This window comes from Lagenorhynchus albirostris, chromosome 1 (genome assembly GCF_949774975.1).
Source record: "Lagenorhynchus albirostris chromosome 1, mLagAlb1.1, whole genome shotgun sequence".
NCBI classification, from domain to species: domain Eukaryota; kingdom Metazoa; phylum Chordata; class Mammalia; order Artiodactyla; family Delphinidae; genus Lagenorhynchus; species Lagenorhynchus albirostris.
This window is the reverse complement of record NC_083095.1, coordinates 187,879,513-187,894,449: the sequence shown is the minus strand read 5'-3', so window position 1 is coordinate 187,894,449 and position 14,937 is coordinate 187,879,513. Positions and strand designations below refer to the sequence as shown.

The 14,937-nt window shown below is 40.6% G+C and overlaps 1 protein-coding gene across 1 annotated transcript in view; it reads right to left on the bottom strand.

Moving 5' to 3' along the window:
* TMEM236 (transmembrane protein 236) overlaps positions 1 to 14,504 on the bottom strand; it is a 46,701-nt gene extending 32,197 nt beyond the window's left edge. The window contains exons 1-2 of the mRNA XM_060121735.1: positions 14,248 to 14,504; positions 2,935 to 3,007 (exon numbers count right to left, since the gene is read on the bottom strand). Of these exons, the coding sequence (XP_059977718.1) occupies positions 2,935 to 3,007; positions 14,248 to 14,504 (330 nt within the window). The remainder of the gene's footprint in view (positions 1 to 2,934; positions 3,008 to 14,247) is intronic.
* Between the last annotated feature and the right edge of the window lie 433 nt (positions 14,505 to 14,937).

The window sequence follows — 14,937 nt, the reverse complement described above, 5'->3', positions numbered from 1 at the left end:
GCCACTGGGCCTGCGCGTCTGGAGCCTGTGCTCCGCAACGGGAGAGGCCACGGCGGTGAGGGGCCCGCGTACCGCGAAAAAAAAAAAAACGAGTACGAAGTCACAGAGTGAAAAGGTATTTGCAATACATATAATCAAAAAAGGGCTTGAAATCTGAATATACAAATAATTCTTCCAAATCAATTTTTAAAGATAAGCAAGACATTAGAAAAAATGGGCAAGATGAAAAATATGCTCAATCTCATTAATTATTGGGGAAATGCAATTGAAAACTACAATGCAATTCAAGAATATACTCACCAGAATGGTTAAAATAAAAAGACTTAAAATGCAAGTGCTGGTCTTCACTGGTGGTGCAGTGGCTGAGAGTCCGCCTGCCGATGCAGGGGACGCGGGTTCGTGCCCTGGTCCGGGAAGATCCCACATGCCGCAGAGCGGCTGGGCCCGTGAGCCATGGCCGCTGAGCCTGCGCGTCCGGAGCCTGCGCTCCGCAACGGGAGAGGCCGCAACGGTGAGAGGCCGTGTACCGCAAAAAAAAAAATGCAAGTGCTGCTGAGGATGAGGAACACGAAGACCGCTCGTTCTCTGCTGGTGGAAGTCTAAATTAGTATACTCTCTTTGAAGAACTGACACTGTCAGTTACATCTGAGTACTTGAACATCTTGTGACCCATCAGTTCTACTCCTACACATTTAACCAACTGAAATGTTTGCACATGGGCACCAAGAGACATGTTCCAGGATATTCACAGCAGCAAAAACTGGAAACTGAAATGGCCATTAAGAGCAGAACTGATGATGTATACGTATAGCTGATTCACTTTGCTGGACAGCAGAACCTAACACAACATTGTAAAGAAACTATACTCCAATAAAAATTAACTTAAAAAAAACAAAAACAACAAAAAAAATTTAACCACTCTTGTGGGTATGTAGTAGTATCACATTGTGATTTAGCTTACATTTTTCTGATGACCAATAATGTTCAGCATTTTTTTTTTTTGTGTGGTACGCAGGCCTCTCACTGCTGTGGCCTCTCCCGTTGCGGAGCACAGGCTTCGGATGTGCAGGCTAAGTGGCCATGGCTCACAGGCCCAGCCGCTCCACGGCATGTGGGATCCTCCCGGACCGGGGCACGAACCTGTGTCCCCTGCATCGGCAGGCAGACTCGCAACCACTGCGCCACCAGGGAAGCCCTGTTCAGCATATTTTTATGTGCTTGTTTGCTATTTGTTGATCTTCTTTGTGAAATGCCTATTAAAATATTTTGCCCATTTAAAAACAAAGAGTAGAACTGATGAATAAAGTGTGATATATTCATAAAATGATGAATTCGTAAAATACTTTACAATAAATTCATAAAATGAAATGAAATATAGAAACGGAAATGAATGAACTACAGCTAACCAGAAAAACATGAATGAATCATACTTTGGAATAAAAGGAGCCAGATACAAATTAGATAGATAGGTAGGTAGACAGATAATAGATAATTTGATTTCCCTTTATAAAACTTTCAAAAACAGATAAACTAACCTGTGGTACCTGTGGTATTAGGAGTTAAGATAGAAGTTACCTTTGGGATGGAGGGAAAGGTAGTCATTGGAAGTGGCTTTTAGGGCGTTGACAAAGTTTTATTTTTTGACCTGAGTAGTGTTTCTATGGGAGTTTGCTTTGTGGTATTCCATTAACATTGTGTATTTATGTTGTGTGAGCTTTTCTGTTTGTGTGTTAGATTTCAGTGAAAAATAAGAAAAAAGGAAAGAAAAATATCCAACAGCGGGTGAGACATAACGGGAAAGAATCCCCAAAAGAGCAACTAAACTGTAGATAGAGCATCATCTGTGATAGTGGTGTTCCTTGAAAGTGTTGTACACTGAATTTTCAAAGCTCTTGGGAACCTCCCAAGTGCTTTACAAGGTCTTTGGTGAGGAAGGAGAAAATGATAAATCTAGATTAAAATATTTGTGTGTTGCAATTTGATGCAAAGTCCATCTGTATGGCCTTCTGAGGTTATTCTGTGTGTTCATGTATTGTCCTAATGCTACATGTAGGACATCTCCCAACAGTCATGTAATTTCTAATGATGTCATCCACTACCTGGTACTCACCTCTCTCACAGAACTGATCATACCTATTCTAGCTGCCTGTTTATTTTTCTCTCTACTGTCAATAAAAAATTACTGAAGGCCAGAGACTGTCAAATTTTCTAAGTGCTCTATCCTCAGTTTCTAACACAGTACCTGGCATGTAATAAGCACTTAATGACTACCTGCTCAGCATGTAAATGAAAATCTTATAAATAAATTAAAAAAAAATGAAATCTTTCACAGCACCTTGAAAATTAATAAGATTAGCAGGGCATTCTGCTTTGAACTCTCTGGGTAATAGAGTCCTCACAGGCTGAAAGTTCTGCCTATAGTATTCCTGCCCTGCAGATATCCATTCATCAGAGTCCCTTTGTAGCTGCATTTATTGAAACATAAACTCAAATTTATTTTCAAATAAACATCGTGTACAAATTATTTGTCAATGGAATCTTATCAAAGCTTTAGCATGTGAGTGGTTGTTCCCTTGGATATTGATTGGATATTCCATTTAGAACCAAGGACACTCATGAAAAACATCAGGTTAGAAGAAACACATGTGGATGCACTCTCAGATTCCTTGCTTTTTTATTATTTTCAAATAACTTTCCTTTCTCACACATACAAACACAGAAGCAATTTTTCTAATTGGCTGCTATACTTTCCTCCACAATCACAGAGGTAACAATGATCTTAGTACCTTAAATATATATATTGCAACTTAGAATAAGACCGGAGATAATAAACTTCAAGAAATTTGTTTGGGCACACCACTCTATGAAATTTTAATAACAGGGGACATTTTAAAAACTCAAAATCTTGCAGGACAAGAAATCAAAATTCCATACCTTGGTCACTGCTATAGAGAAGCTGAAGCTGGGAAGTGTGGTGAGGATTACACACATCATCATAACAGGTCTCCTAGCAAAGGAGAAAAAATAAGCAAAAGCAATAATGTACAAGATCAACAGTTCCTGTTACATTTTGCCAATTTTGCAGTTCCTGTTCCATTCATCTATAGTTTTTCTAAGAAGCTACTACTTCCCTATTTCCATTTCCCAAATGTTTGAGTATGGCAAAGGGGAACACACACAAAAGCCGGAATGCTTTTCTAGAACAAAGGGGTGAGAGGTTTCCAAATAATTAGCAAACCATCGACTGCTAAAAGCATCACAGTACAAGGCAAATGACATTCAATATTTTCAAAATTCATTGATTAGAATCCTGCCCAAGAGTTCAGGGTCTGGCGACCAACTGAAAAAAAGAACAGCATGACCTTCTCAAGGGATACTATACCCCATGTTGTAAAACTGATTTTTCAAACAATATATTTAGAAACAATATACTGTTGGATAGTTAAAGACGACTTAGAGTGAAAACACCTGTATTTTTTTACGTGAACCACCCCCCCCCCAAAAAAATCATATAGACATAAAAATCACATAGTTTTTAAATTTGTTTTTGGACCACTTTTTAAGCCTTGCATGATCAAGCAAACAAATAGCTATTGAGATATAATATATAATAGTCTATCATGACAGAGAGAATTAAAATGTATATTTAACATCACTAATTTATGGGAAGATAAAATATACTCAGAGGTTTTCTATAGTGAAATATTTACCCCCTCTTTCCTAAGTTAAATACGTATTATATGAATTACATATATAGGATAGTATGTGTTTAAGTTCAAAAAGTATTGTTGGAGTCTTACAAATGACTAAGAATTCTTCTTGGTCCCACCATTTCACTCTACCCCAGTCCCATCCTAGATGTTCTAGGTATAGACATAAGATAGGGCATTGGATAGCCCATCTCTCATAGCCAGACTCAGTACAACCTGCTAAAACCAGAAGTAAGATGGAATTTTAAATCCTCTTCTCAGCTTGACCTCTAAAAAATAAGAGTGCCCCAGGGATTATTCCTGTACCCCTTATTTATCTATATTATCTCCCCTGATGATCTCAGCCAATCCCATCGCTTTAAACACCACCCACTTGCCCATGACTCACAAACAGATTATAGTATATATACACTGGCCTCTATCCTGAGCTCTGGACTTGGACACCCAACTATCTATTTGGCACCTCCACTCAGATGTCTAATCTAATAGGCAACTCAAACTTAACATGCCTAAAAAAGAACCCATACTCATTCCAATCATCATCAAATGCCGTCTGATGATTTAATGCCAAAATGTATTTTGAATCAACCTCTGCTAACACCGTGGTTCTCTCACTATCATATCTCATCTGCAGTGTTTCGTAACCAGTTTCCTGTTAGTGTCCCTCTTCTTGCCTAGCAATATTTTCTCCGTAGAGCAAACGTCTGATTCTTCAAATGTAAAACACCTCTTGTTACTACCCTGCTCAAAAATCACCAAAGCTGGGAGGAGTGGGGAATGGGGAGTTACTGTTTAATGGCTACAGAGGTTCAGTTTTGCCAGATGAAGAGGGTTCTGTGGATAGATGGTGGCGATGGTAGCACACCAATGTGCATGTACTTAATGCCAATGAGCTGTGCACTTGAAAATGGTTAAGATGGTAAATTTTATGCTAGGTGTATTTTACCACAAAATACACTCATTTGTATATTTTAGAGATTCTAAAAATATGTTCAATGTATGACTAATGTAATTAGAATAAAATTGAAACCTGTCACTGTTGCCTAAGTGTTCCGCGTGATGTGGTTTCTCTTGTTTCTCCTACTCCCTTCACTTAGAATGACCTGCCTCCTCCCCACCATCCACTTAGTCCTGCCATACTAGCACCCTGGTTATTCTGTGGTCACACCAAGCTTGCCCCACCTTCGAGGCTTACACTGGCTCCTCCTTTTTGCCAGGGTGTCTCTAGATCGTAGACCTAAATCTAGATCATAATCTTCCATGTCTGGCTCCTGTGTGCCTATCCCCAAGGTAAGTTCCATGGGACTATGTACCCTATCTGAATTGTTCATTACTTTAGCTCCAGCATTTAGAACAATGTTTCTAAATCTTTTTTGTACAATAAACTTCCTGGGAATCTGCTAAATCCTATGGACCCTTCTCAGAATAGAATTTTTAAATGCACAAAATACATAGACTCCAAAACAAAGCAATTATATTGAAATACAGTTATCTGGGCTTCCCTGGTGGCGCAGTGGTTGAGAGTCCGCCTGCCGATGCAGGGGACGCGGGTTCGTGCCCCGGTCCGGGAAGATCCCACATGCCGCGGAGCGGCTGGGCCCGTGAGGTATGGCCGCTCGAACCTGTGCGTCCGGAGACTGTGCTCCGCAACAGGAGAGGCCGCAACAGTGAGAGGCCCGCGTACCACAAAAAAAAAAAAAAAAAAGTAATACAGTTATCCACATTCTTTTAAAATTTTGAGTTAGTAATATATACACTTATCTAAGAATACAGTGTCTTCTTATTTTCTTTGGAGCATTCAAGATCTAGTGGAAACTGTAGTCTCTCATAATTTCAAGGTAGTGAAGATCATAAACCGTAATCTGAAGTATCTGCAACAATTGTAATGTGATATGAAAAAAAACCTATGTAATAAAATTACAGGTCCTGCTAATACTACTGTGGTTTGTTACCAACATTCATAATGGAAAGAAATGCCATCTTTCAATCAGAGGTTATCGAAAATAGAGATGTAACTTGTTTCTCATCCAAGTTCAAGAACCCCATAACCCTGGAGAATATCTGGCACAGAGTAGGAATTCTATAAATGCTAAATGAATGAACAGACTAGTTAATAAGTGAATACTAATCCAAATCTGTGTTTTATTTAAGCAGAAATAATGATAACCTGTATTTGAAAATCTTGACTTACTGCTAACATATGCTTCTAATTTATTAATGAGTGGTATGGGTAAAATTGTGTCCTCCCTAAAAGACATGCTGAAGTTCCAACCCCCAGGACCTCAGAATGTAACCTTATTTGGAAATAGGGTCTTTACAGAGGTAATAAGTTAAAATGAGGTCATTAGGGCAGACCCCCATCCAAAAAGACCAGTGGCCTTATATAAAAGGAAATTTGGAGACAGATATGTACCGAAGGAAGATGACATGAAGAAACACAGGAAGACACCATATGAAGATGAAGACAGAAATCAGGGTGATGCATCTATATAAGCCAAGGAATGCCGAAGATTGCCAGCAGACCATCAGAAGCTAGAAGAGAGACTTCCCTGGTGGCACAGTGGATAAGAATCCGCCTGCCAATGCAGGAGATACGTATTCAATCGCTGGTCCAGGAAGATCCCACATGCTGTGGAGCAACTAAGCCTGTGCGCCACAACTACTGAGCCTGCATGCTGCAACTACTGAAGCCCACGTGCCTAGAGCCCATGCTCTGCAACAAGAGAAGCCACCACAGTGAGAAACCCGCGCACTGCAATGAAGAGTAGTCCCCTCTCACCGCAACTAGAGAAAGCCCGCACACAGCAGCAAAGACCCAACACGGCCAAAAATAAATTTTTAAAAAAATGTTAAAAAAAAAAAAAAAAGAAGAAGCTAGAAGAGAGGCTTGGACTGGATTCTCCCTCATAGCCCTCAGAAGGAACCAAGCCTTCCAACGCTTTAATCTCGAACTTCTAGCTTCCAGAACTGTGACACAATAAATTTCTGTTGTTTAAACCACCCAGTTAGAAGTACTTTGTTATGACAGTCTTAGGAAACTAACACAGATTTTGCTATAGGGAAGTGAGATACTGCTGTAACAAATACCCAAAATGTGGAAGTGGCTTTGGAATTCGGTAATGGATAGTCTGGAAGAGTCTGAAGATGCAGGATAGAAAAAGGCTAGTTTATCCAGAAGAGAATGTTAGTGGAAATATGGAAGTTAAAGGAGATTCTGGGGAGAGCTCAGAAAGAGGAGAGCTGTACAGAAAGCCTCTACTGTTCTAGAGAATACATATATTATTATGAACAGAATGTTGCTAAAAACATGAATATTAAAAGTCCTTTTGGTGAGATCTCCGACAGAAATGAAGACTGTGTTACTGGAAACTGGAAGAGCGGTGATCCTTTTTATACAGTGACAGAGAACTTGGCTGAAATGTGTTCTGTTGAGTATAAAGGAGAACTTGTAAGCAATGAGCTCAGACACTTAGCTAAGGGGATTTCTAAGCAAAGTGTTGAAGGCACTGCCTGGTTTCTCCTTGTTGACTAGAGTAAAATGCAAGAGGAGAGAGAGAAATTGAAGAAGGAATTGTTAAACAAAAAAAAGCCCAGTCTTGAAGATTCAGAAAACTCTCACCCTATCCATATTGCAAAAGACACAAAAAATGAGACAGCATGTTCTGGAGACAACAGTAAGGGTGTGGCTTGTGACTACAATCAACCATCTCAGCAGAAACCCTGACAGCTTGCACTGAAGGGGGACAGAGATGGGACAAAATGAAGAAAGGCTGTGAGACTTCTGGGTACGATCGGCAGGAAACAGGCTAAAACAGAGCTATATGGATGCAAATATGTACTATCCTTCAAGAAAAGGGAAGAACGGCTCTGATGATGCTGCAGAGGCCAGGGAAGCTGCTGCTGCCTCCACAGGCCCAGGGGTTCCCTCCTCAGGTCCAGAGAGCAGGGCTGCTGCCCAAGGCCAAGAGGGTGGAGCCTTCACCTTGAGGAGCCCAGAGGACAGTGTCCAGACACAGAGGTTTATTGTCAAGCCTTAAAACTTAGAACTGTTGGCTAAAACCAATATACAGGCAGACCTTGTTTTGCCACGTTTCGCGTTCTTGTGCTTTGTAATAAATTGAAGGTGTGTGGTATCAATGAGACCACACTCAGACCTTAACAAGCCAACCAGCATCCGAAGGAGGCATCCCAAAGAGTAAAAGGTCCAGAAATCCTAAGACAAGAAATATTGATGGAGCCTGGACACTGGAGAAGAAAAGATGTCAGTGAGCTCAGAGAAAAGGTCACCCCTAGAAACACAACGTGGGGAGTCGTCACTGTACAAGGGACAGTGTATGAGAGCCGATGAGAGTGCTCGAAAAGCAATAAAAAGGGGTATATGTATACGTACAGCTGATTCACTTTGCTGTACGCCTGAAACTAACACAACACTGTACATCAACTAGAGTCCCATACAATTTTTTTAAAAAGAGAAAGAAATGTGCTCATGCTACTGAGAGTGACCATTATATGGGGCTAATTAATTGCTTGTAGCCATGCTAGTGTAATTTCATAACAAGGACAGTACTCTGAAATTGGCAAGTGTCGAATCACTGAAAATTGATTGATGAGGCCAAATTTTTCTATGCAAGTTGAAGTATGCAACTTCCGAATTAAAATGTTTGACACATCTTGCGGGGTGAGGGGTGGGGGGGGGTGATGAACTGGGAGAATTGGATTGACATATATACACGAATATGTATAAAATAGATAACTAATAAGAACCTGTTGTATAGCACAGGGAACTCCACTTTGCTGTACAGTAGAAACTAACACAACATTGTAAAACAACTATACCCCAATTTAAAAAAATTCAAAGAAATATTCAAAAAAAATAAATAAAATACTTGATGCATCTTATAAAAAAAAAAAGGAAAGCAATTAAAAAGCGGGAATCAGGGGGTGATGGGTAGAGCTCCCGGCCATGGCCAAATTCACTGGCATATAAAGGGGGCAGAGGATGTGACATGTACAAGGAAGACTGGAAGGAAGCTACGTGGTGGCAGAGTTTATTTCAATACAAGGAAATAAGGAAGGCTCTTCTCATAATTAGAGACACAAAAAGTCGTAAATTCCCTTTAAAATCAGAGGCAGACTGTCTTGTGAGAAATAGTGCCCTAGATGAACGCTATGGTGCCTTCCAGCTTCAGAATGATGCCAACACTGAATTCTACAAGCAAGGAGAAGCGTAGAGTTTTAAAGGTGGAACTGACATGCAGACACCATTTTTCAAGCAGATTATGACTCTGTCAACAGGACTGGGAGGGAATGAGGGGGACAGAGAGGCCCAAGGCAAGGACAGCAGCTGGTGAAGGCTGCCAGAGCCGCAGCAGGTTAATAAAATGCTCTTCGTGCCTCCTTTTGAACACAAGCGACCAGAACAAGGGATCTGACGCTGGACCTGAACAGGTGAAAAGTTGGGGAACTAGGCCAGAACCTCAAGTGCACACCTCCCTGGAAATCAACACCTGACTGGGGAGAGGAAAACAGCCACGGAGAGCAAGGTCCTGAATGAAAGAGAAAGAGATGAAAGAGAAAGAACTCATGGAATCTGGCGACATTGCATATGCAGCAGAGAAAAGCAAAAGTGAATCCACTCACGCCGCTTTACTGGAGATTGTGGGACAAGCAGAGAAAGCCTGTAATCAAGGAGGAGAAAATGATCAGTCCTGAGTGTTTCAGAAGATGACAGACAGACTGAAAGAAAGGGGATGCTCTGGGAAGAGGTAACTGTTAAGCACCCGGGTTTAGCTCGTGGTAACTCACCGATGACCTTCTCAGAGGTGCTGAAAAGAGCGAGCTCTCCCTCCTCGGGTTAGCCTGTCACTCGTGTGTGTTACTGTGGACCATTTAGGGGCTCAGACCCCAGACACCCTGGGGTTGGGCTTGGCTCCCTACTCACTGGCTGGGTGGTCTTTTAACCTCCATGCCCCAATTTCCTCACTTGTTAAATGGGCACTGTAAGCTTTCTTCAAAAATCTTCGAGAATTAACTAAAGTCATACAGGCGATGTGTTTACAACGCTGCTTGGTACATAGTAATTGTTCAGCCAATATTTTCTCTTATTTTACTCTGATGACAGCTATAACTATTACTGCTGTTACCACCACTGCCACCTGAAACAAATCAGCAGCAAATCTGGGGGCATATGTTAAGGATGTAAACAAGGTAAAATGTTCCAAAATGTTGGAGTCTTTCTAACTTAGCACCGTCCAGGATAGCCCTGACTTCCACAGCAGTCTGGGAATCCCCAAAAGTCCTCCAGGATTATTCTGCCCCCAGGTACCCTGTCTGAGGAAATCTGCTTCAGTTTCCGGCTAGTTTGTCAACGTTTTCACCTATTCACAGATATCCCGGGCAAAGATTCCTCTTATTTACTGGGATATAAAATTTGGTGTGGATATAAATAGCTTTTCTTCGTTCCTCAAACCAGCTCCCTAGTCTTTGATAAATTATGACAGGCAACCCTAAAAAGGAACAATCATTCCAAAAGAATGAGGAAGTGTTTAACAAGAATAAAGGAAAGAACACCAGATAAAAGTTCAGACTACTTTTGGTTTAGTGTGTGTCTTAAGCTCTCTGACATTGTTTCCTGCCTTATAAAATGGCAATTATATCCATTCCCTCAACTTTACAACACAGGCATGCAGGTCAAGTGAGAAAATGAAAAATAAAACACACACTGTAGAGAACAGACTTGTGGTTGCCGAGTGGGAGATGGGGGAGGGTAAGGGATGGACTGGGAGTTTGGGATGAGCAGATGCAAACTATCACATACAGAATGGACAAACAATGTGGTCCTACTGTATAGCACAGGGAACTATATTCGGTATCCTGAGATAAACCATAATGGAAAAGAATATTAAAAAATGTATATATATGTATAACTGAATCGCTTTGCCATGTGGCAGAAATTAACACACATGATAAATCAACTATACTTCAATTTAAAAAAAATAAAAAATAAATAAAAGCATGTTATGTATATATGCAAAATACTTTATAAGATATTCATGATACCACTTTATTGACCCTCATTACTCTCAAAGGATAAAAGAGACCTACAAGATTCTCCAGATATGCAGAGTATCACTTATAACACAGAATTTTCTTCAGTTTTATCACTTTTATCATTACTTCTACTGTTTCTCAGAGTCATTCTGAGGATTACCCCAGATCATGTTTTCAATGGAAACATGATTCAGTCTGAGGTCATAACACTACTATTCACTGGGTTCTTACTATGTGCCAGGCACTGTGCTCAGAACTTTACATGCATAATCTTATTCAGTTTCTTAAAACAACCCAATAAAGAAACTAGGTCGTCCCTGTTCTGCTCATGAGAAAACTAAAATTTAAAGAACTTAAAGAACTCACACACGGTCTCCCAATCAGGGTCAATGCTGGGATTTGAACTCAGGTCTGCAACCCTCAGCCATATTGTCAGGGCTTCACTAGCTGGCTGACTCACTCTCTCCTGAATACCAGCCTCACAGGTCCCATGACGCCAACATGGACATACAGAGAGGTTCTCAAATAGGCCCATCGACAGTGTATCTGTGAATGCTAAGAATCTATGAAATCTCATATAAACAACTATTTAAGTATTCTTCAAAAATAATTCATACTTTCAATCCCTACTTTCTATAGTAGCAATAATGTTTGCATCATCTTCATCTAGGAATCAGGTTATATGACACACACACGCTATGTTACCACATATATTAAAATATCCTATACTCGTTTTGGGGACCCATATATAACATCCAAATATACATCTTTAGGGGAAATGTATCCTAATGACACTAGAAGAATTGCATTTTTCTTGAAACACACTTTGCATTCAAAGTCAGAAAAAATACAGGAGAAGTTGCGTAAGTTAGAAGAAACAGCACACGATAAGATCAGTGTGGGCTCACCAGTCCCAGCTCCACCAGTTATAAGCTTTGTCACTAGACAAAGTTAATCACATGTTCAAGTTTCCATTTCTCCATCTATAAAACAAGAATACTAGTGCATACCTACTACGCTGTCATAAAGTTTAACTTTAATGGTACGGAATATGTAAGGCTCCTAGACTAGTATTCAGTAACAGTTTCTTCTTTTCTAGGCCAGTAAGAGATAATAATGGCTCATAAAAGAGGTCATGAGGGAACAGTTTCACTGAAATCATAGATAACCTGTCCTCTAACTAAAACTATTTAGAACACTCATGGCCGGCCACACCCACAAATAGAAGAAAAAGACTGGAAGAGTATTTCCCAAAAGAAATCACTGGAAGATGTAATTGTTGTGACAGTCGAAGACAACTTAGCACAAGGGGAGTAGCTGGACCAGATGTACAGACAAAAACAGCAAACAAACACAAACACAAACACTAGGGGGTAGAAATGAAAGACTACTTCTCTTCCTTACTTTCAATTGCCCCCAGAGACTGGGACCTAATCCTTCAAAGAAGCAGTTTCGGGTAGTGGTTAGAAGTACCAATTACAGAATCAGATGGACCTAGGTCCAAAGTATAGTCCTTTCACTCGTCAATTGACCGGGTAAGTTTCTTAACCTCTCTAATCATCAGTTTCGTCTTGGAAATAATAATGATAAGCTCATAAAATATATATACTTCACAAGGTGGTATGGGATGAAATGAAATTCATACATAAATTTTATAGTACATAATAAGTGATCAGTAAAGAAGCAATTATAGCTTAATGACAATAACAATAATATTATATTAATAATAGTAAGCAACATGGGAAGGTTTGCTGCCTGAATGATATTCAGACCTAAGGTCCTAGGGATTGAGCCAATGTAAAAAAACTCAAAGAGCACCTTCCTGGGCGTGACCAGCTTGCCACTGGTTTACTCCTGTACTCATTTACACATTCCCCAGCCTGGCCAGGAGCCTTCAACAGTTGAAGCCACTCCTAGCAGGTGTGAGGGGTGGAGGGCCCAGCTCAGCTTCAGACCCACCCCTTAGTTGATGCTGAGGATTTGGGTCAAGTGTTGGAAAACACCTAAACCCCATTGATGCCAACCACGTGATTTATTTTCGGAAGCCTCACAGGAGCTCTGCCCGTGGGGCACTGAGTCCCCTGGTGATTTGGGGGTTGACACCCAGTGTCGGTACCTAAAGAGCCCTTCCTGTGCCCCACGCTTCATGCCTCCCCTGCCACACCCTTGCAACAGGATTTCTCGCTATACTGCTGTGTCTATTACTTTTATATTTCTGCCTTTGCTTGGGTTAAAATTCCCGACTCCTTGCTTTTCAAGTGTGTTCTATGTTGTCCAACTTTGTTTTCTTGGCCACACCATGTGGCTTGCGGAATCTTAGTTCCCTGACCACGGATCAAACCCAGGCCCCCCAGTGGAAGCACAGAGTCCTAACCACGGAATCGCCAGGGAAGTCCCTATGTTGTTCAACTTTAAAAGATCAGTATGGGGACTTCCCTGGTGGCACAGTGGTTAAGAATCCTCCTGTCAATGCAGGGGACATATGTTCGAGCCCTGGTCCGGGAAGATCCCACATGCCACGGAGCAACTAAGCCCGTGTGCCACAACTACTGGGCCTGCGCTCTAGAGCCCGTGAGCCACAATTACTGAAGCCCATGCACCTAGAGCCTGTGCTCTGCAACAAGAGAAGCCACCGCAATGAGAAGCCCGCACACCGCAACGAAGAGTAGCCCCCGCTCGCTGCAACTAGAGAAAGCCTGAGCGCAGCAACGAAGACCCAATGCAGCCAAAAAAAAAAAACAAAAACGAAAGATTAGTATGAAAGAAAAATTTAACTTATCAAAGAAAACAAAGAGATCCCAGATGACAAGAACCAGATCTGAAGATTTAAAAGGAAAAATATATGAGGATCAGAAATTATATGTTCTCATTACCTTTACATGGATCATTACAGTCATTAGTTAAACTGAGTTCAATCCATATTAAACCTTGATTTATTTAAAATATTTGTGTTATTATTTGAATTACTTACCCCTCCCCTCACCAAGGTAATAGAATTTACCAACATAGCAAATTATTTAAAATCTAAGCAAAGGAACCAATTTGCTTAAAAATCTCAGTTGGTTAATGCTCAAAGGACGCCTTAGAGCTACAAAATAATGCAATATAAACATTTTAACAGACATTACTTTCAGTTTTACACAAAAGAAAAAATTCTATATTAGAACCTTACAGTTATGATTTCTGTAAATTAACTGTGAAAACTTCGTGCAGTTCTGTGTACAGAGGAATTAGTACAACAATTACTACTCAGAGTATCAGAGATTCATGCTAGCTCTTAGGAACACATGTCAGTAAAAAATGACCCGATAAAAAAAATATAGAAGATACCATAATAGGAACACATTTATATAAACAGTGATTATTACCTCTCCTTAATCTCCCATTATGTACCTGTGTGCTACACTAACATCCTTACCCAGAGTACACGAGAAAATCTCTTTGAAAGCATCCCAGGGGTTCCCTGCTAAAGAATTCTGTTACTTACCATCCTTTGATTTTTTGGTAAAGATGACGTTTCCTGTACAAGAGAACTTTCACGGGAACCCAAATCAAAAGAGTCACTGAAGATACATAGGCGATGGAACAGGAAACAATCAGCCAATAATGCGCTTTGCCAGGTGTACCCCTTGTGCTTTGATAGGCATCGGCAAACTGTTCCATTATCACCAGTGTGGGGACAGAGAAGGCAGCAAGCTCAAGGAGCTCAAAGAACAGCAGCTTCACCAGTCTCCTCGAAGCCATCCTGGAAGGGCGAGCACCTGGGGACCAGACGCTCCCACTCTGACCGGGAGCGGCATATGGACACACAGACACTGAACTGGGATCAAGTTCCTTGTACTCGAATCACTAACCAGTGACTTTTTATTCTTTTATTGACCCTCATATGGTTCAGTGATCTTCCAACTTAACAACCGAGGTCTCTTAAAGAAACAGAGCAGTTGTGGAAGTGATCACTTAATGTGTTTGCACATCCGTTACTACAAGTCAAATGAATTTCAGAATATGCTTTGGAGCATCGGTAAAAGCGGGGTCTTTTAATGTAGTCTTTATTGTGAATTTGAGCACAAAAAAACATTTATGTAATATTTAACACTTGTTAAGTAGAACCATTGAAATAATATAATTTTAGAGTTAAAGGGGAAGAAGAGACATAATCCAATCCCCTATTTTTTTT